This window comes from Hyposmocoma kahamanoa, unplaced genomic scaffold (assembly GCF_003589595.1).
Source record: "Hyposmocoma kahamanoa isolate Upper Pololo Valley unplaced genomic scaffold, ASM358959v1 190, whole genome shotgun sequence".
Taxonomy (NCBI): Eukaryota; Metazoa; Arthropoda; class Insecta; order Lepidoptera; family Cosmopterigidae; genus Hyposmocoma; species Hyposmocoma kahamanoa.
Window position 1 is genome coordinate 3,621,916 of NW_020653718.1, and position 21,267 is coordinate 3,643,182.

A 21,267-nucleotide genomic window follows, 5' to 3' on the forward strand; every position below is an offset into this window, starting at 1 on the left:
CAGCTCCTCCATCTGCCAAAAGAGTGGCTGATGTTCGCCTGAAGCAGTGGCCAGTGTATAGCTGCGGCTCTTTCAAATCTAAAAATGTTGCGATTTCTCGTGCAGTCGCTCCTATTTTATTAATACCCATCGATTGCCGCGTACATTTTCCATTACGATATTGTATGAAAAAGCGGTCTGTGATCGTATTGGGAGGGCGCAATGCTTTATATTTCTGGACAACGTGTGCGTATTCCTCACGGACGACGAACGACCTGTCTATATTTGTTTTCGTATTTGGCAGGTTAATCAAAAGAAGGTCGCTGGAATGTTGTTCAATGGCATTAGGAGTTAGATTCAATAACTCGTTGGAGCGGCATGCTCCGTTTATTCCAATGATAAGGATGACCTGAAACATAAATAAAACGTCAATAAGTATTGTGTCTTTTAGAGCAGTCTTAAACGTGGATTTCTCATAATATGTAGCGTTATTTTTAACCATAAAGTTCCAATACAAGTCGCCAAAACAACACATTTAAGTAGGTAAGTATAATTATGTTGATAGAAATTGATAACATAACTACCAAAGTCCAAATTGTATTAACAATTAAAATATAACGCTACGACAACAGTAATAATATTCAATACTTACTTTTGCGGCTAGGAAAGTGCAATCTGGAGCTTCATTAAGAAATTTTTCAATATTAGCAGCCGTGAAAACTTTCGATTTTTTTGATTTGTGGCCGACGGCCGATCTTTTCAAAAACGCAATCAGCTTTGCGTAAGTGTTTATATGGACGTTATTTTTAGTTTGTAATGTAGCGTTCAACATCGAATATAATATACTCCACATCGTTGACGGCTGTTTTGTATGCGACATTTCAATGAAATAAGACAGAAGCACAGTTTCCGACATAGTGTTTCCTGCGCCCTTTTCGTGCCTCCATTTGTCAAAATGTTCGTAGACTTTCAGGTACTTTTCACGAGATTTACTAGGCAAGAAACTTAGTTCAGCATTTTTAAGAGTTTCAACTAACTCTGGAGGAGTTAAAAAATTGTCGTCTTCACTGGAATCGCTCATATTTTCTATTTTATTACGTAGGTAGGTATCCAATTAACTATCAAAGAAGTACCTATCGCAAGCAAATAAGAAATTTTGAATTAAAAAAAAAAGAAAGCGCGCTTTTATTTATTGCGTTCCGGAACGTTCTCGCTTGTATTCATTGAAATCACACATTGTAAATATTGTTATCTTTAATTGACGTTATAAATTTAGCATATTTTTATTGCAACACTTGCTTTATTTTTAATGAAAATTGTAAAAACTAAATTATCATAGTATAAAATCGTATTTGTATTTCTCACATAATTTATCTTTTAGATGAATTGACGAGTTTCCGAACGTGCACTCGTTCAGCCATTTTGTGGGGGTCTACTATGTAGCTTAAATATCGAAGTACGAATAAACCATAATTTTCTTTTTCCTTTTTCTTGTAATGAAGTGAAAGGGACGGAGCGACTGATTTTGAAATATGTCGAATTTGTATTAGACCCCTTCGCATTAATTGACAAGTCTCCACTTAAAAAGCAAAAAGCTACTTTTTCTCACGGAGTGAGCAAAATAAGATTTTGCTCACTGATTTCACACAGCAAAATAGCCTTGTTCGAGCTGCTGAGGTGAAAATAACTATTTGACGTCCTCCGTGGTCGAGTGGCTCGCGCACCGGTTTTTGTTTCGTGTTGCCGCCTCTGAGGTCCCAGGTTCGACCCCCAGCCGGATCAATGTAGAAAAACTAACTTTTCTATATTACGTCGGGTATGGATGTTTGTGGTACCATCGTTATTTCCGATTTCCATAACACATGTGCTTTAAAGTACAAGCTACTTATTTTGTAATCAGAGCAACTTATGTGATGTTGTCATAATATATTTAAATATTATTATATAATATTACTTAGTCGCAGTAGAACTTCTTGTGAAGGAGTCGTCCAGGGCCGTACTGTAATAGTAATAAGTAATAATAGTAATAACGCAAACACTCAACATAGCCCCGCACTAGGGAAACCCTGTGTCGCGGGTGCCATGGACACAAACATAGACAACCACAAATTAGACACAAACTCACGAGAGAAATAAATGTAGGCCATACAAATATTTCTCTTGGCCGGGGAATCGAACCTGGGACCTCTGCGTGGCAGTCCGGCATGGTAACCGTTGGGCCACGGAGGCAGTTACCCTACCTGCTTACTGCCACCTTACCTGTTTCTGCCGCCAAGCAGTAATATGAGCATTATTGCGATCCGGTTTTGAAGGGTGCTGGTGTGATAACAGGCATGTGGGACTTGTCAACTTATGTATCAGTATTTGCGATTAAAAACTCTTGAGTGGCGCTGCAACTGTTACGGACGTGTCGCTTACCACCAGGCCCTCAATTTAAAAATCTAATATTTAATGCTATTTGCTGTGTTCTACCAAGTTACTGCAGGTAATTAGGTGTCAGTCCCAAACAGGCCAACGTTGGCCTTTTATCATTTTTCTTTGAAAGAAAAGCCGGGTCAAGGTTAACCTTTATCAATGAGCTTACAACGAAAACAGCATTTTGAGAAAAAGCTGCGGAAAGGATTTTTCGGTTTTTTGTAATTTTTTAAGTTAATAACATAAAAACATACATTTCTTTTCCTTTATAACTGCCGAAAGATTCTTGCTGTTATGAAATTCCAAAACACTGTATTGAACCTTACAGTCTCGGTGTTTCGGTTGGACACGATAGCCGATGAGAAAAAGGAGAGCGCTTGCGCACTACGTCCGAATTGTATCAGGGGGTCTACTCTCGATATCCGTCCGAAACAATTACTGCCAAGTAAGCAATACTTGACCAAATGAAAAGACGCGTGTTGCGAATGAAGCTTCATACTGGATACTTGTCTTTTCATTTTGTCGAATATTACTTATTTGACAGTAATTGCTTCGGACGGATGTCCGACGGAGATCGAGAGATCGAGTTTTCTAGATATTGTACAATCTCGCATTCGGAACGAATATTAATTGGTTGCAGCGCGCAAACGCCCTTATAAAATGTACGTATGTATGTCTTTGAAAAAACAAAAGCGCACACACAAATGATGTACCCGAAGCAAACAAAAGCCTATAATATTAAGGTATCAAAACTACATAGACTCGAACCTTGAAAAATATCTCCTTTACCTCCGCTGTGGACATCTTCCGAGTTTCTTCTCATAATTGCCGTACTCGCAGCTGGGCGGCGTGCAGTCGCCGTGGTTGACGCACACCCGGTCCCTTAGGCCGAAGTGCTCGCGGCCTTGGGCCAGCGACAAGCAGTCGCGGCGGCGGTGGGGCTCTGGCCACTTGCACACACAAGAGCAATCTCCGGCGTCGGATATGCGCGCGATGAACAGGGCGGGACAGGTGCATCTGTAAGACAAGTACAACGCAATGGTGGGAATGAAAGAAGATAGAAAATTATGTTAGGTATACAAATATTCTTTATCGCACACTGAGACAAGTATTTTATAATACAAAAAAAAGACGGGTAGAACAGGAGGCCTTATTGATAGATTTCTACCAGGCAATCTTTGAGTAACAGGAAAACTACAAAATAATAAATAATTGAGGGCGCATTTTTAAAATACTGACAATCTCGCAGGACTATATTATTACTAACTTGTGGAGTAATTTCACATAAAAAACAATATAATATCAATTCAATAAAAATTTAAATATAGTGAATAGCGACATCTCTAGCTGGGGCTGGTAGCTATAAAGGTACTTAACTGGGTGACGAAATACTTACACAGATTTCTCATAGGTGGCGCTACGGCTAAAAAGTCGTTGAAAAACGAAACGCAAAGACACGAGGACGTGAGGACCGCTGGTTCGTTCCGTGACTTAGTGGGTATAGCGTCTGGCACGGTATGGCAGAAGACGTCGGTTCGAATCCAGCCAGATCGAAGCAATTTTTTCTAAGTGTTCGATCTTTACCATAAACAACAATTTCGTTCCTAAAACTAGTGTTATTTAAATAGATCGCTCTAAACGGTAATAGCTCTATGCAGAACGGGGGTGGGAGTCGTCGCAGAGGACGCTTTCACGTTTGAACTTATTCTACCAATTACATATCTAAAAAGTATCACTGAAAACTTAAAAGCTTATTTAACCGACTTCAAAAAAGGAGGAGTTCTCAATTCGACTGTATTTTTTAATACGTATGTTACGCGAAAACTCCGGTATTTGTGAACCGATTTTCATGATTCTTTTTTTGTTGGAAAGAGGGTACCTCCATAGTGGTCCCATTGAATTTTGAAGAAAATTATCCACCTCTAAGAGTGGCTGTTCACGTATGAAGATTCATTTTTATAAATAGTGCCTAAATTTTATTATAAGGAGCAATTATTTTAATGGTTTGAGTTTGCTATTCTCTAATTCAAGGTGTTTTTCTCTCTCAATGTTCTTTGAGTAGTGAGAACCGATTTTCATTATCTCCTGTGTTCCGTATAGTGGCGAACTAGGGGATGAATCCGGGTTTGCGCACTTTCCGGTAACCGATTTCAGTAAAACTTGGTAATTATATGTAATTCCGCGTACTTTTGAGATCGGTTTTTTTTATTACTCTGTACTGAGATTATTTTAGCAAATTTATTATGGTTTGTAAAACCTCATGAAACAAAAGTTGTTGTTTATGATATTAGTAATAATATAGTTCTGGTTGTTAGTATAGAGGTTGTTAGTATTTCAAAAATAACCCTGTATAATACACAAATTGCACTTACATAAATGAAATAATATCTAATAAATAAATAAAATAGTTATATTAGTATATATATAGTTATATTAAAACATAAATTAAGAATATAACAGTTATATTAATTAAAAGTAAGATTATAAGTATAAACAATAATAATAACTATACATAAAATTGAAAAAGGTAAGAATAGGAGAAAATAATAATTAGAGTGTAAGGTAATGAATGAGCTTTGAGTAAAATTTTGATAGACTCAACAGACTTAACGTGTAACGCATTTGATCGATTCAGGCAGGGAATTCCACAGTTTGATTCTTGTAACTTTGAAGGAGTTGGAACAAAAGTTAGATATGACGTTGGTAATTGGCATTTAACTGGTTTACGTGAAAAATTTAGGCTCTGTAGAATAAAGAAACTTAATTAGCCCCTTTGTCGCAAAGAAATTATGTTTTTCTTCTGCTTGCCGAAAACTCACCTTCTCAACTGCGGCGGTGACGTAGGTTCTTCGTCTCTTTCCAATCTAGGTTCCTCCGTGGATCTCCATTCCTCTTTCTCTTTACTAGCACTGGTTGACGAAACAATCGCGGTCTCTTTCGCAGCAGGGTTGACCCTTTCCACCCGGTAATTGTGCACGGACCTGGTGCGAACTGTAGTTTGTAAAGTGTCGCGAGAGACGCATGCGCAGCGCGTGTGGTTGAAGAACAACATTCGAGATGGAGAGACGTTACCATCTGCTTTTGTCAGCTGAAATGTTCGAAATGAAAAAGTATAATAATAAAATACTATGAATAACATTAATACGAGGAATAAAAATAAACTAGCTGTTTTTGACAGTCGTCTTCACAAAGTATCAAATTCATATGGGGTAATGTATACGCTTCTATAATAAGATTCTGATTGATATGCAAAATTTGCCATTTACGAGGTTTAAAACTATAGTGAAACAAAAACTTTATGCTAAAGGTAGGTACATACAGCTTCTGCGTACTTGGATGACAAGAGTCAATGGTAGTGACCCGTTTAGGTCTTGCAGGTAGTCTTGATCAAAGATGTTTAAATTAAATATTGTAATATAAATGTATTCAAATGTATAGTTACAAAGAGCAACCCCTGGAGTTTCTTGCTCATTCTTCTCAGGGGCATCTATCTTACGAATTAGCAGTAGAGTTTAATCAGTACGACGATTTCAAGTACAATTTGCTTAGTTATGAATAAAGATTATTTCAGGTTGACTTTGACATAAATTATTACAAGGACACCATAAAAACCGGAAAGAAATTTCGATGACTTAGTACGTGTCATCTCGCGCTTGCCTGTTCCACTTCAACCCTAAGAAAATTCTCTTGATCACCGGAGACCTCAGCAACGAGGTCTACGTTATTAAGCGAGGTATTCATCGTATTTAGAAAGAAAGAAAGAAAAACGTTTATTCATTAAATTGAGTCACTATATGCACTTAAATCTAATACGTAACACTAAAACAAATAGCTGCGTTTTAAATTAGTAAGTGTGTATAGTGGCGCAAAAGAAGAAAAGGATACCACTCAGCAATATGTCTATCTCCAACGAGACAGACGCTGATTTTCAGTCGTTCCTGTTTCAGCGTCGGTTGAGACCTAAGGAAATGGTACATGCTCTGTGTATCCTCTGCTTTATGCCACACTACACATTTACAATACACGTGTGATACATGTATACATACATATCTACAAGTAAATATACATAAATATAAATAAGTTAGAAGACAAGAGTTAGAAACATCCGGCATCAGAGCTTACGCTGGTTTTCTATCAATAGATTTTTCATACTTTCTCTAAATGCGAATTTTGAGATTGGCTGTCTAAGTGGAGGAGGCAGATTGTTCCAGCATTTAGATGCCTGATACCGGAAGCTACCCCTCAAAGGCTCTTGTTTTATGGAATGGCGTTACCAATAAAAAACTATTAACTCTGCGTGAATTATAGGAATAAATCCGCCATTTTAACTCGGCATATAGAAGGTGGATTTTTGTATCTAACAACAGAGTGCATCAAAGTAGAAAAATGCAAAGTCCTTCTAGATTCCATATTAAGAATACCTAGCAAAGGTGTTATGTAACTCCTCGGTGGAATTTTGTAACAGAAACTAATGCAGGCGTTTTGAACACGTTGTATTAATTTTTTTTAGGTAGAGAGAAGACAGGGACCGAAAACTGTATCCGCATAATTCAATTTTGACAAAATAAGGGATTCACACATTTTTAATCTAATGTCTTCACTGAGTAAATGACGAATTTTATATCTTTCGTCGAAAGAGGCAAGATCTGTCAATATACTCTACATGACTCACAAATCACAACCCACTGCCCACAGTGACACCTAAATTTTTGGCCTGGTTGACAAATTCGACTGATGATCCAAGAATACTAATCCTAGGATTGTGTGAAAGAATGCTTACAACCTGGTTTTTTGAACCCAGAACCATAAACTTAGATTTAGTTGGATTTGATCGGGCAATACTATCAAAATCGGAGTTGACCCTGAAAAGGGACAGATTTTTTTATTTATTACATAAAAAGCAAGAGTTTTCTGTCAGATCATCATCATTAATCCATTATTATATCTCACTGCTGGGCCAGAATTTCCTCTAAGAGTTTAGGCTATAGTCTGCCAAGCTGTGACCTCCTAAATTTCAGTAACTCTGAACTTACATACAAAGAGAGCGTGACATATTTGCCTTCAACCGGTGCGCACACTTGATCCTCATTATAGCAACACCCACTGTCAGGTGCACAGCGGTGCAGCTCTACGCACGGTGGCATGTACCTAGAAATAACAGAGAATAAAAATTTTACCATTCGTGCTATGAGAACAAATGCTTTAACCCAGAGAAATTATACTTTTTCTCGCAGATCATAAAGTCGTTAAAAACCAAAAACAAAGATCTCTGCAACAAGCACATAGAAAAATCGTAAAGTCCGCTAGTTCGTTCCGTGGCTTAATTGGCATAACGTCAGCCACGGGTTGCTAGAAGACGTTCGAATCCAGCCGGATCGAGGATATTTTTCTTAGTGTCCGATCTTTGCATTAATAATTATAACAAACTATAATAAAAACAATTGAAAATATCTTGGTGGTCAAACGTCATAACTTTATAAACTTGAAGACTCATAAAGGGTGGAATCTTGAAACGTGGCAATAAGGCTGCGTACTTGAATCGCTATATAATTACAAGAAAGCGTTCTTAAGAATCCATCCCCAAATTTCGGAGTGAATCAGCAAGCCGTGGTCCTGATGATAAGCGAGACGCCTATCCTTAACAATTGCAATGGTACTCAGAGCTTTAAATCGCAAAGATCTGAGAGGCATTGCCACTGTCTCATTACCCTTCAAACCCATAATACAGTATAATACTCGCATTACTTACTTCTTACTGAGTGTGTGCGTTATTTATACTACTTGGCTGCTGAAACAGGTTCATTTCACTTTTAGCCAAAGGGTTGCAGTTGTTTATGATAATAACAGCTTTACTTTGTTACAACTCACATAGTGTCCGCGGCAGGCGCCAGTTGCCGGACATTCAACCATCGCGGCTGCGGCGTCAGGCACTTGCTGGCTCGCACCATGTTACGCATGTGCGCATACGCTGCTTGCCGCAGCGCCGTTTGCTCTTTCAACGACATTGATGCTAGAACATATACAAAAGTTTTGTGATTGAAAATAAAACATTAAAATTATCATCGACCTCTAAAAGAATATTGAAAAACTCACAATCATCCAAAATTCTTGGCCTCTCATTAGTAGCAGCAATTGCATCAGCTGCAGAAATGACCTCTTCGCGGTACCCGGGGTCTGGTCTCGCGAGGCTTAGTGGTTTGACCGTGGAACTGTCTGGCTCAATGTCGTCCCACTCCTCGTTCGCGTCATTGGCGTAGTCCAAGTCTTGAAGATCCTGGAAATGTTAATAAATAAAGTCTTCACGATGCTTCTTTCCTTGTAATGTGAAAAAATGTACAGTGCCACTCAGAACTTTTAATCACAAACATCTGAGATGCACTGCTACTACGTCTGTTACCCCGAGACATAAGTTGACAAGTCCCATATGTGTCTTCACCAGCACCCGTAACCTTCAAAACTGGAACGCAGTGATGCTCATATTACTGCTTTGCGGTAGAAATAGGTAAGGTGGCCTGGACGAACTCTTTCACAAGGGACTCTTCTGCTACCAAAATTAGTGCAATGTGACTGCAATTTGGGCATGCATTAATTTTAAACAATTTAATGTTTCGATGCGAAATAGATTCTCCTAACGTAATAAACTTGTTAAACAACGCAACCTACTGAATTTTCATTTTCAACATTCGTTATTCATTGTCAAGTTTTCAATTAATTATCAATTCATGAATTTTACTATTTATTGGTACGTTTTCGTGCTTATTACCAATCAAGTTACCAGAAACGTTAACCAAATCCTCGCCATTCTCTTAGCTGACAAAGTCTCACAGCACGCGCGTTCCCAAAATAGCAGTTATATTTAAACTCTGACTGCGCCTGCGTCGGTTCAAATCGATTTTTACGTCGATTAATCGACTATAAGTCTAAATCGACGCTGAAGTGGTCCTTTGATCTAGAGTTCTTTGAAAATGTTTACATGTGCTATAAAAGTAATTGGACTATTATGGGAGTGGTGTAAGCTTTAATGGAATTTCATCATTAATGTTCTTTTATGGAACCCACATGTTTGATTGCAATATTGCCTTTTAAGCTTAGGTGATGTCATTTGCCTACTTACTATTACAAATGAGCTCTTCCTTGTAAAGGAGTTCGTCCAGGAAAGTACAACCACCATACCTATTACTGAAATGAGGGTCCGAATTGTCAGGATCATTTTATCTCTAGGTGTATACAATCGATATTCGTAATCTCTCGGATTCCAAACGACACCCGAAGTGGTACGCATTGGATGAAGTACGCAAACGTGCAGAAACAGAAGTTGATAAGTCCCATGTGCCTGTAATTTCACCAGAAACCTTACATTTCCAAACCAGAACGGTTGTCCCGGCCCGGTTCGCAGACTACTAGAGTTCTGCGGGGCACAAAAACTTTTATGGCGCTCGACATAAAACTATCTACATCTATCGAGTTCTTAGGTTTTCGCGATTGTTACACATAGGAAATGAAACTATTTTTCCGGATTTAAATCGCGTGTATTTGTTTTTACAAACAAACCGACGTTTCGGGCCTTTTACAGGTCCCATAGTCACGGTCCGGAAAAATAGTTTCATTTCCTATCTACATCTAACTATAATCTATTATTTCTAAATTCAAATATTATCGTAAACGCAGCCACTAAGTCATGTAACTCCTCAAAGTCCTTAGTTCTGTAGGTCACTCGCTACTCTGATTCATAAATCGTCTCAAGTATTTTGATAACCTGTAGACCTCCACATCGACTGGCACAAATCCTACACAATAAATGTATTTGAATGATGTCATAGCTACTCGAGATATAATAAATGTCTTGTTAAGTATTTAGCAGTAGTAAAACTGATACCAACATCCTTACCCTTCCTGACCGGAACCCAGTAATGCTACATACTACAAGAATCTATATTTAATCTATCTCTGTTGTAAAATTTTTTTATTGAAAGAATACATGATATATAATATTCATATTATAATGTGACATTTTAAAACTCTCTTATATAACCCTAAAGTTATCGACTTAAAATTCTTAGAATCTTTAAACCTCTCTCTTCTTCTTGTCCAGTCAATGCCAGAAACCAGTACAAATTCTAATGTTATATTTCTTTGGCCCAGTAAGCAGCCTTCTCTATGTCCCTATCTGTTGCCATTAGCAGGTCTTCGCGGGTGCAGCTGATCGGACACAACATGAGAGCAAGTGCGACATACTTTGTGTGGGGGGGTCGGCAAACACAATGATTTTGAGTCGGATTGATATATCCCCATTTCACCATCTCTACATTTCATCATCTTCTGAAAAATTCATATTTTGTAATATTTTTTATAATGCATTTTTTATGAACGCCAACTTTTTGGCCCTGTTCTGTTTTTTATTTTTATTTTTTTTTTGTTTTTTCGCAAGATACGCATTTCGTTTTTATTTTCGAATTTTGATTTCTGTTTCTTTCTTTTTTTTTCACAAATTCGGGGAGCATAATACTAGTAAATAAATATGGCTGTTTACAAAAATAACAGATGACCAAAAAATAATGCCATGTCATGGACATACACTTTAAACTCACGAGGTAAATAATCTCTCTGTGTGGTAGACCAGTTCGGCAACCGTCCGGCCACGGAGGCAATTATAGTCTTCAGGTTTATTCGTTCTAATCGATATTATATAGATATAACTTGTTTTATGACAATTGTTTTATTTGAATAATAAATAAAAGATAAAGAAACGCAAATGAAAATGTAATGTTAAAGTCGAAGATCGTGTTTAATACGCCTTTTACTCCTTTTCGGTGCCGTAGTCGGCTAGAAAGGTTAAGGCGACATTCCTAAGTACCCGTTAAACATACAAGCAGTTACCGGTATAATATTCTAATACGTGTGGCGTAGTTAAATTACAATAATTAGTAACCGCGATGGCCACACGCGATCTTCTCCATGTTGTACGTATAATTAATGGAATCTTGTTCTGAATTCATTATGTAATATAACGAGCTTGCCGTGGTAGTTGTGTGGAGAGAGCATTTGCCTAAGTTTCCATGATCGGTCTGTTTCATCATTCTATGCGTATTGCGGCGTGGTCAGACATTCGTGTGGTATGTGCTGGTGTCCGCAACTCGACGTTCAGACGCCAATTTCGCATGTTTTGGGTGCAGGGTTCAACTCGTGCCACCTATGCTTCTTCAAAAATCTTAGCACTCTCTTGAATTTGCTGAAAACTTCTGGGAGTGACCTCTGCACTCAAAGATTATTTACTGTAGAAGAAAGTGCGCGGAGTTTCGAGATGTGATACCTATGATTGAAAGGATGAACCATGACCCGTTAGATCAGCAGATCTTTTGTATTGGTTTTTTAGTCTTTTATCGCCGTAAGCAACTATGGTTCGGACATGTAGGCACGATTGACGCAACAGGTTTATAAGATGATAGTGAACGGGTGAGTTGGTGAAGACCGATCAAGGCAAACTTAGGCCACGAATTAGCAACAGTGGTGGTGCGTACATTGTGTCTTGCGTTGGATATATCTAACAAAAGACACACTTTTGCGCGCAACATAAGCACTAACCAGCACCATCGTTCCGAATTTGCTGCCTTACCACGAACAAATTGAGAAGATCTATAGAAAGGCCCGGACAAAAGTATAACCTTAACCGACGAGTATGTATTTGCGTTGATGAGGCGAAGGATACCAGGATTGTAGCAAATGGAAGGCTGTTGTCTCCGCCTACCCTGACGGGAAAGGGTGAAGTATTATGTATTCGAAACGAACGTACCAACGAGCATACGAACATATATCTACTGATGATGTAGTCCTATAACCGCTAATGTCACGGGCTCGAGTTAAATGACCCTTAATTGAGGGTATTTAAAGCTAGACGTCCAGTCTTGGCCGCTGATTGACTGGAATCTCCAGACACACTGTCGTTTGATTGCTGAAGCGCGTCGCATAATTTTATCCAACCAAGAGGTAGTAAAAGCTCTGCGCGCTTACATACAAACTTGCTTCTTACAAAACGGTTTTGCCGCAATCACTAAACAATGGCGTCTGTGATCGTAAAGCAATTCTATACAATAATTTACTGGTATTTGGGTAGCACCAACACTTTACCTATTTCTACGCAATGCAATACTGTTGTGGTCGTACCTTACATATTTCTGCCTCCAAGCAGTAATGAAGGCATTATTGCGTTCCGGTTTTGAAGGATAATGGCGCTGGTGAAATTACACACACATGTGACTTGTCAACTTATGTCTCGGGGCGAAAACGCAGTGGCAGTGCCCCTCAGTTGCGATTTAAAGCTCTGAGCAGTAACGCAACTGTTACGAATAGGCGTGTAGCTTATGTAGCTTTGTTCGTCCGCACTTGATATTGTAAAAAAAACTGATTGTAGTGTTTGTTTCTGCTTGTGTTTGTGCTGAATGAACATTTTATCTATCTATCCATCAATCTGTGTAAGTCTCCAGACATTGCTATTACTAACAAGGTAAAGTACTTTTAGGTGTTATAATTGACGATAACCTCTCTTTTTAAGCACCATGTCCAAGCACTAAGTGTCCGAATGTTGCGGATTTCAAAATAATCAGGCAAATTTATTATGTCAATCAATTATTAGTTATTGCATTACATCATGGGGTGGTATTGCTAAAACTTCATTACTAATTATTGAGAGAGCTCAACGAGCGGTTCTAAAGGTTTCTACCTGCCACCTTTTCCATTACCCCACTGACTTTCTGTGTCAGTCGTGTAAGGTACCTACTAACTGTAAGGCAATTACTTATTAAGTCAACAGTCCTCAAATAGCACGTTGCACTCCCATTATAGTATTGAAAACACTAAAAAAAAGACAAAGATATTGTCTGCCCCAAAATTATATCATCAAAACATGTTTAATTTAATTACCACGGTAAACACATATTCAAACTTTTCTCACGCACCTCTCTGTCGCATTTACAGCGCACAAGCTTACACATAGACATGCGCCAGCACACACACACACCCACACACACACACACACACTTCCGTGTTTGAGTCCATTTTTGTTAAATTTTTATGTTATACTTGTATAGTAGATGCCTAAAGTTATCAGTGTATTATGTACAAATTTACAGCCATGTCCGTGCAGTGGAGGCCTGGTGATCCATAACACAGGTTTTTTTACCTAGCTTGGACACCATTTTAGCATTGTTTCAATTTATATCTGTACAAATTGCCATTTTAGTATTTGTAAGCTATTGGGAGAAATTAATAAATAAAATAAATGTGTTCATTTTATTCAGAGTGTTTCTTGGACCATTTTGTACGCCAAATTGGCCATATTTAATTTTTGTTCCATAAAGGTTAAGAAAACTCTCCAAGAACTCCTTCAAATATGTCCTGTGATGATACAGAGAATTTATTATTTATCCAAAATAAATGTTGTCTAATTTAGACGTATAGGTATGTGATTAGCATTTTATTGTTTCTTGTTTTTAATCATCTTCAACTGAGTACACGTTCACGGGTGTGTTCGAATGGTTTTAGGACATAAAACCATAAAAGTTTTCCAATACTTGCGAAATTTCTTCGACGTTTTCCTTGACCGATTAGCGAGAGGTATGGTTACTATACTATCACAGATATATCTAATTTAGATATTAAAGCCAAAGGTCGGCTAACTCCGGGTTTCGACCCGTCAACCTTTTCAGAAGCCACTGATCTTGCACTGGACTACCACCCCTCTTTAGTAATCAGTAGTAATAATACCACATCTAGCACAAATGCAGAAGGCAGTCCTGCTCAAAACGACACGTATTGTTCGCCGGTTCTTGAATCTAAGTCCTTTGCCGGGGAATACCACCTCTCCCATTCAAAATTTATCTTTTAGGCCATGGGAGAGTCGAGAGTCGAAAATGGATATAATAATAATACGCACACACTTACAGCATTACTGTGTTCCGATTTTTTTAAGGGTAGGGATGCTGATGAAATCACAGGGACATGGGACTTTTCAACTTATGCCTCAAGGTGACGGGAGCTTTAGTAGTGCCCATCAGATATATGCGATCTAAAGCTCTGAAGGGCACTGTAACTGCTATGGACAGGCATGTCGCTTACTATCAGGCGCACGACTTGTTCGTCCCATCACTTGACATGATAAGAAAAACCTTCTTTTAGCCGAACGAAGCTTAAAATCACCATTAAAATTGCAAATCATACTTTCCCGCAGCGCTCATAAAAACCGATTGCACGATACAAAAAGCTGTCACTCTACATGCGAGTTGCATTGAAAACCCGCTCTGCGATTGGTTTCCCACATCGTACGATGTCACGCCACTACACAAAACGAGCGGAGAAGATGAGCGAGAAACACATAAAAGCGAAATTCTGTCGGCCATCGTGCATTGCAACAATGTTTTTGCTTGTTAGGACAAAGATGTCGCTGTTGTTTAATCTATTGTTTTCCTTTACAGACACATAGAATAGATAAGAAACTATTTACTTCAATACCACAACACATAAAAGCACAGAGAAAAAAATAGACGAAAAAAAATTATTAATGCAAAGATCGAACACTTAGAAAAAACTCCTTCCGTGACCATGGGACCTGTAAAGGGCCCGAAACGTGTCGGTTTGTTTGAAAAAACAAATATACGCGATTTAAATCCGGAAAAATAGTTTTATAACAATATTTATTGAAAAAATTCCATAATACTATAATATACTTTATCTTTCAACCGTTTGTATAATTTTGTTTTAAATAATTTAATAGGCAAGTCTTTAATATACTTTATTGTAATTCTACACACATACACAAACAGATTTGGTCATATTTCTCCATCTTGCAGTGCTACACAGAGCTTTAAATCGCTAAGATCTAAGTTGACAAGTGTCTGTAATTTATTTATTGTAAATATATTATTATATATTATTATATTGTAAAATAATGACAATGAAATATATATAAAAAAAGGAATTAAAAATAAAATAAAATAAAACTAATATACAAATGACAAATATCTTATAATTATACACTTGATTCCCTGGTATCCATCATTTCACAGAATCTCAAGCATTCACAACGTACAGCAGCCCATCGCCACGCAAGAAAATCACACTTCGGTGCTGATGCCAAGAGGTCGTTGAGCATTGTGAGGGCACGGAACAGCGGCGAGTTCCACAGCGAATAGTTCACGACGTCGCACTTTTTAGGAATGTCTAGGACAAACAGCCTTACTAGTTGCTCCTCAAGTTCAGGACAATCCGACTCCGTAATGTCACCAGCACCTTAACCTTTTAAAACTGAAACGCAGTAATGCTCTCATTTCCGCTTGGCGGCAGAAATAAGTAAAGGTGGCAGTACTTTCCTGGACGGATTCTTTCTCAATAATAAAATATGTATACTAACTAAATATTAACAAACCGTGGTTCTAGCTGTCTGAATACATGAATTTATTATTATATATTATTAACACTGGTACATAAATGAAACTGTTTAACATCGATCTATTTGCATATTTATGTTAATAAAGAATCGATAAGATCTTTATTGGTGTAGCTGGCAATGAATAACGACTCAGTAAACATTGATTTAAGAAGAGATGAATTGCCGATTGCAAAGTATACGGTTCATGATAATGATCGGTTGATCGGTGATTTATCGATTTTTAACAGTACTTTTGGACGCGTTTCTTGTATGTTACAATAATGCGATGTTAAATTGAAGGATTAACCTAAAAAAGGTTAAAAGTTTATGTTAAAATTAAACCTTACGAGTCAAAATGAAATGCGGTTAAGTGACAAAATATTTTTTGAGACAAAAAACCATAACCCAGTTTTAGAATATTGACATTGTTTAATGATATTTCAGCTGTTATTGTATGAGAAACTCACTTGGTCATCCACGGTAAACTCTTGCTTTGGAGCAAGGTCGACAAGGGTGTTTCTGATTATAACCCCCCGGCATAGTACCGCTGCATTTAGAGGGAGTTTCCGATACTTAGCCACTCGTTGTTGGCACAATATTCCTGCTCCTATCCGTAACAACGTCACAAAAATAACTTTCAAGCCGAAGCTGAAAGAGTATCTTTTAAATACGCAAAAATTGGAAATATGAGTGTAAAGGTGTTTGAGAAAAAAAAAATTGAATGAAATTAAATTGGATTGAATTGAGTTAAATTGAATTGGTTAGAATTTGAATTGAATTAAATTGGTTTTGGTTTGGGTTTTTACGAGTGGCATCCCTGTGCCTATAGGGTCCTGGCAGAATACCAGCGTCGCGGGCAGCCGCGTCATTGATGCTGAGTCAGCGCTTTTTCATTGCCATGGCTTCCAAGAGAGATGCTAGTAGAATATATTACTGTGTTACGTCTAAGTTAATGTCTGTATCATGTGTCTGTGTATGTATTTGTCATGGTGGTGAATAAAGATTTTATCTATCTATGTATCTATCTATCTAGCTATGCATCGTTAGGTAGGTAAGTTTCGAAAAGCAAACACGTTAACTAATTTTAACAGTTATTAAAAGAAAATTTTGTACTATATCTTTTGTTATTTAACGTGTTGTGTGTTATGATTCATTAACATTTTTCACATAATTTTAACTATCTTAAGTATTGGATGTAGCCATGGTATCCTAATGGTTTAACCTTTTTGCTATATGATACCAAATAACGGGACGAACAAGTCGTGCACCTGTAGTAGAAAGGGACACGCCTGTTCGTAACAGTTGCAGTGCCACTCAGAGCATTAAATCGCAAAAATCTTATGGGCACTCCCACTGCGCCCTTCACCCTGTGACATAAGTTGCAAAGTCCCATGTGCCCGTAAGTTCACCAGCGCCCTTTACTGGACGAAATCTATCATAAGGGACTCTACTGATATTAAAAAAGGATGGAGTGTTCAGGACTTAAGTACACCTACTATACCGAAGGAGGAATGGTAATGGATCAAATTGTACACGTCTGTGTCGTCTACTGTGTTCCGTGTCTTGTGTTTCTAATTGTTGTTTTTTCCCCCTTTTTTATTTCGATATTTTTACATGTTTCGTAATTGTTAAATGTATGTGTGTTTCTTTATGGAATAAATATTTCTTTCTTTGTTTCTTATTTACTTTCTAATTGTGGAACAACATTGTAAAGTACCTGTTCTCCCCAGAATATATCCGATAGAAACTGATATAGTGTCCAGTTTCCGGTGATCAAGACTTAGAAGCTTCGATTCTACGTAAGAGTTTTGCCAATTAGTTCGCTTTTACCCGAGTCCAAGGCAACTAACTGGTAGCTCAGTCTCTTTAAGTGGAACACAGATTATTTCAGCAGGACTTATCCTGTCATCAAATTACAATTTTAACGGTAAACGGTTACCATGCTGGTCTGGGTCTACTCTAAACAATTACTATCAAATAAGTAATACTCTACCAAATGAAAATACAACGTCAAGTATGAAGATTCATTCGCATAAAGCGGTTTTTTAATTTGGTCGAGTGTTACCTGACTTCAGTAATAATTGTTTCGGACAGTATATTACGGAGGACGGGAGTTCCCCTGTCAGGTAGAGGTCTCGAATTCGATTTCCGGGTTCGGAAAAATATTTGTATGGCCTACATTTATTTCTCTCCTGAGTTTGGGTGTAATTTGTGGTTGTCTATGTGTGTGCCCATGGCACCCACGGTACAAGGTTTTCCTAGTGCGGGGTTATGTTGAGTGTGTGCGTTATTTATTTATTAAAAAGATACAATATTTCAAAACAGTGATACATATGAGTTGATGCAAATTATTGGATGCTTTGTAATGTACCAAAATGGATACCTAGAGAGTGTATTTCCAATAGCTTGAGTTAGATAATGGGAAATCCCGACGACATGTTTATTACCATTTCGCTATATTAACATTATTCGATTGTGCTTATAACGCAAATATTCTCATTCAAAGATAACAGCACAGTAAACAGCCAAGTTCATTATTGTTATTACCTTAAAAGATAGCCCTAAGCATTCTGAAGATCTTCAACAAAAAGGTATTGAAAAGCAAATGGAGTTTGAAAAGCAAATAGCTTAACGTAAACTGGACACGTCCAGTCTGTATAATCCATCGCTTACAATTAATCTACATAAATAAATGTTTAGTTCCATAGCAGTAGGTTAATTAGAAGATGTATATGAAAAGGTGCGTACTTCATTTTTAATGTAAAATAAACTAACACTTGACCCAAATTCCACCTCATTTGTCTAGCAAATGTGTATTCACTCAAGCCCTGAATTGTCCTTAAGATGTTGTCGTTCTCGGACAATGCAGTTGCCGGAGTGTATTCCATTCCTTTGTCGTGTGCACGTGACACGATGGAAGAAACAAAGCGTAAAGGGTGGTATTTAATTTAAGTATAGAGTATTAAAAAAACCGACGTCAAAAGTTATTCATCCCCTAGTTTGCCACCCTTAGCGGCGGAATATTTTCTTCAAAACCAAAAAAAAAACCCCTAACAAAAAATAATTATCAAAATCGTTTCACAAATGAATTACAAAAAAAATAAACATACAGTCGAAATGAGAACCTCCTCCTGTTCTTACAGTTGGTAAAAAATGACTTAAAGTTTTTTATGATGCCAAATAACGGGACTAACAAGTCGTACACCTGGTGATAAGCGACACGCCTGTACGTAACAACCACAGTGCCGCTCAGAGCTTCAAATCACAAAGATTTGAGAGGTACTGCTTCTGCTCTATCAAAACAGTAATGCTCGCTTTGCTGGATGAACTCTATCATAAGGGACTCTACTGCTATTCAAAAAGGATGGAGTGTTCAGGACTTAGTAGACCGAAGTAGACCTAGTAGACCGAAGGAGAAAAGGTAATTGTGGAACAAAATTGTACCTGCACTCTCCAGAATATTTCCGATAGAAACAAATGTGGTGTCTAGTTTTCCGCGGTGATGAAGGCAATAAAACTTCGATTCTACAAAAAAGTCTTTGGCAATTAGTTTGCTTTTATATACCGGGTCCAAGATAGTAACTGGTAGCTTAATCTCTTTAGGTGGAACACAGATATTCCATTAAGACTTACCCTGTTATCGAATTACAATTTTAACTGAAAATGGTTGTTTAGAGGTGTACAGTATGTTTTTTTTACTGGGACGTTATGGGCAAATTAAAAAAATACGAAACCTACAGAGAAACTGTCTTAGGGAGCATGAAGTCCTTTTTTGTGAAAACAATTTTGGCATAGTCAATTATTTGTTCTAGCGTGAGTTGTCCATAAAAATGAATAAAATTGAGTAAGTTTTCTTTAGTGTTGTATTAAAGCGACTTTTATAAATTTGACCACGTCTGCTGTCCCAATTTTCTTCTTCCAATACAATAAATTGATCTTTACATTAAACTAAGTCTATTAATACTCATTAAAAAAAAATTTGTCAATTTTATTAATTTTGCGTGATAAACATTTTATTACATTTGACCAACTTCTATTGTCGCGATTTTTTCTTCCAATACAATGAAATAATCCTTACATGGAAGTGAGTCGATCAATGCTAAAAAAAACTCAATTTAATTCATAAATCTCGCTTGATCAAAGAATTGCCAAAATTGTTTTCACAAAAAAAAGACTTAATGGTTCATAGTTCAAAAGTAAGTTTTCCTGTATCTCCTGTAGTTTCGGATTTCCCCATAATGTCCAAAGTAAAAAAAACACTGTATGATTTGATCCAAAATTTCATGTTTTATGCTCTCATGTAAGTAAGTAATCCGGTTTCATAGAAATGTAAGTTACGTCAATTGATGTTGTAAAGGCCAATATAGCACTCGTACTTACTGTGGAGAAAACGAAGTTTAAAGTAAGTCAAATGCTTGTTAACTGGGATTAGTCAGTGCTGAAAATGTACAAAGAAGTTGCTTAACCTATTCACCTACCTACATATAAAAATTTGTTTTAAATTGATTCTGCCTAATTTTACGGCATGAAAACTACATTTAACGACTTCTATGGACACAACGTTTTGCATTTTAGCACCAATTTTAATTCTTAACTGCCTCTGTGGCGGAAAGGTTACCATGCCGGACTGCCACGCAGAGGTCCCAGGTTCAATTCCTGGGCCGGGAGAAATATTTGTATGGCCTACATTCATTTGTGAGTTTGGGTGTAATTTGGGGTTGTCTATGTGTGTGTCCATGGCACCCGCGACTCAGGGTTTCCCTGTGGGCTATGTTGAGTGTGTGCGTTATTATTATTATTATTATTATAATTCGAGAAATACGACTTTTCTCCAACAAGCACGGAAAAGTTTGCATTACTTTCAAAAAACAGGAACGTTGTTTAACATCAGGCAAGGGAGTGGTTAAACCTCTATCTATTTTTTCATTAAAAAATACTTTATGGATGTTATTGTTGTCAATTACTAGTATGATATTATTATTACGGATGAGGATTATTTTCAAATGCTCTATCATGTGCAAAGTTAGTCGTTTGTCATTCGTGTTTCTTGTTTATCATTCTTTCACGATCTTAGAGCTAAATTGACATCTCATCAGAATAAGCCGAAAATTTTACACGATAGTGGTACTTGGTGTTACCATATATATGAATAGCGGCAGATATACAAACCATATTTGTGTTGCAAAAACGAGCGATTTATTCTGTGTACCGTACCGTTTAGGTTCTCGGGTTTCTCTCAGAGAAAAGTTTAAGGAGACTGGTATCATGACTGTGGCATTACAGTACATTTACTCAAGTATTTTGTAAGCGCGTAAAAATATACATAATTTCATTAAGAAAGAAGATATCCATAATGTTAACCTTAGAACTAAGTCCAAACTCATGGTACAACGATTTCGTTTAACTAAGGTAAACGATTGTTTTATGGGGAACTGTATACGTTTTTACAATAA

General features: G+C 37.3%; 1 protein-coding gene across 2 annotated transcripts in view; it reads right to left on the reverse strand.

Annotated features, from left to right (window-relative positions):
* LOC113226371 overlaps positions 1–21,267 on the reverse strand; it is a 38,718-nt gene that overhangs the window by 3,557 nt on the left and 13,894 nt on the right. Inside the window, exons 2-6 of one of the 2 annotated variants that reach the window (XM_026458975.1) lie at positions 8,488–8,668; positions 8,263–8,404; positions 7,428–7,542; positions 5,214–5,482; positions 3,184–3,411 (exon numbers count right to left, since the gene is read on the reverse strand). In XM_026458975.1, coding sequence (XP_026314760.1) covers positions 3,184–3,411; positions 5,214–5,482; positions 7,428–7,542; positions 8,263–8,404; positions 8,488–8,668 — 935 coding nt within the window. Of the gene's footprint in view, positions 1–3,162; positions 3,412–5,213; positions 5,483–7,427; positions 7,543–8,262; positions 8,405–8,487; positions 8,669–21,267 lie in introns of both variants that reach the window. The other variant, XM_026458976.1, reaches the window with a different exon arrangement.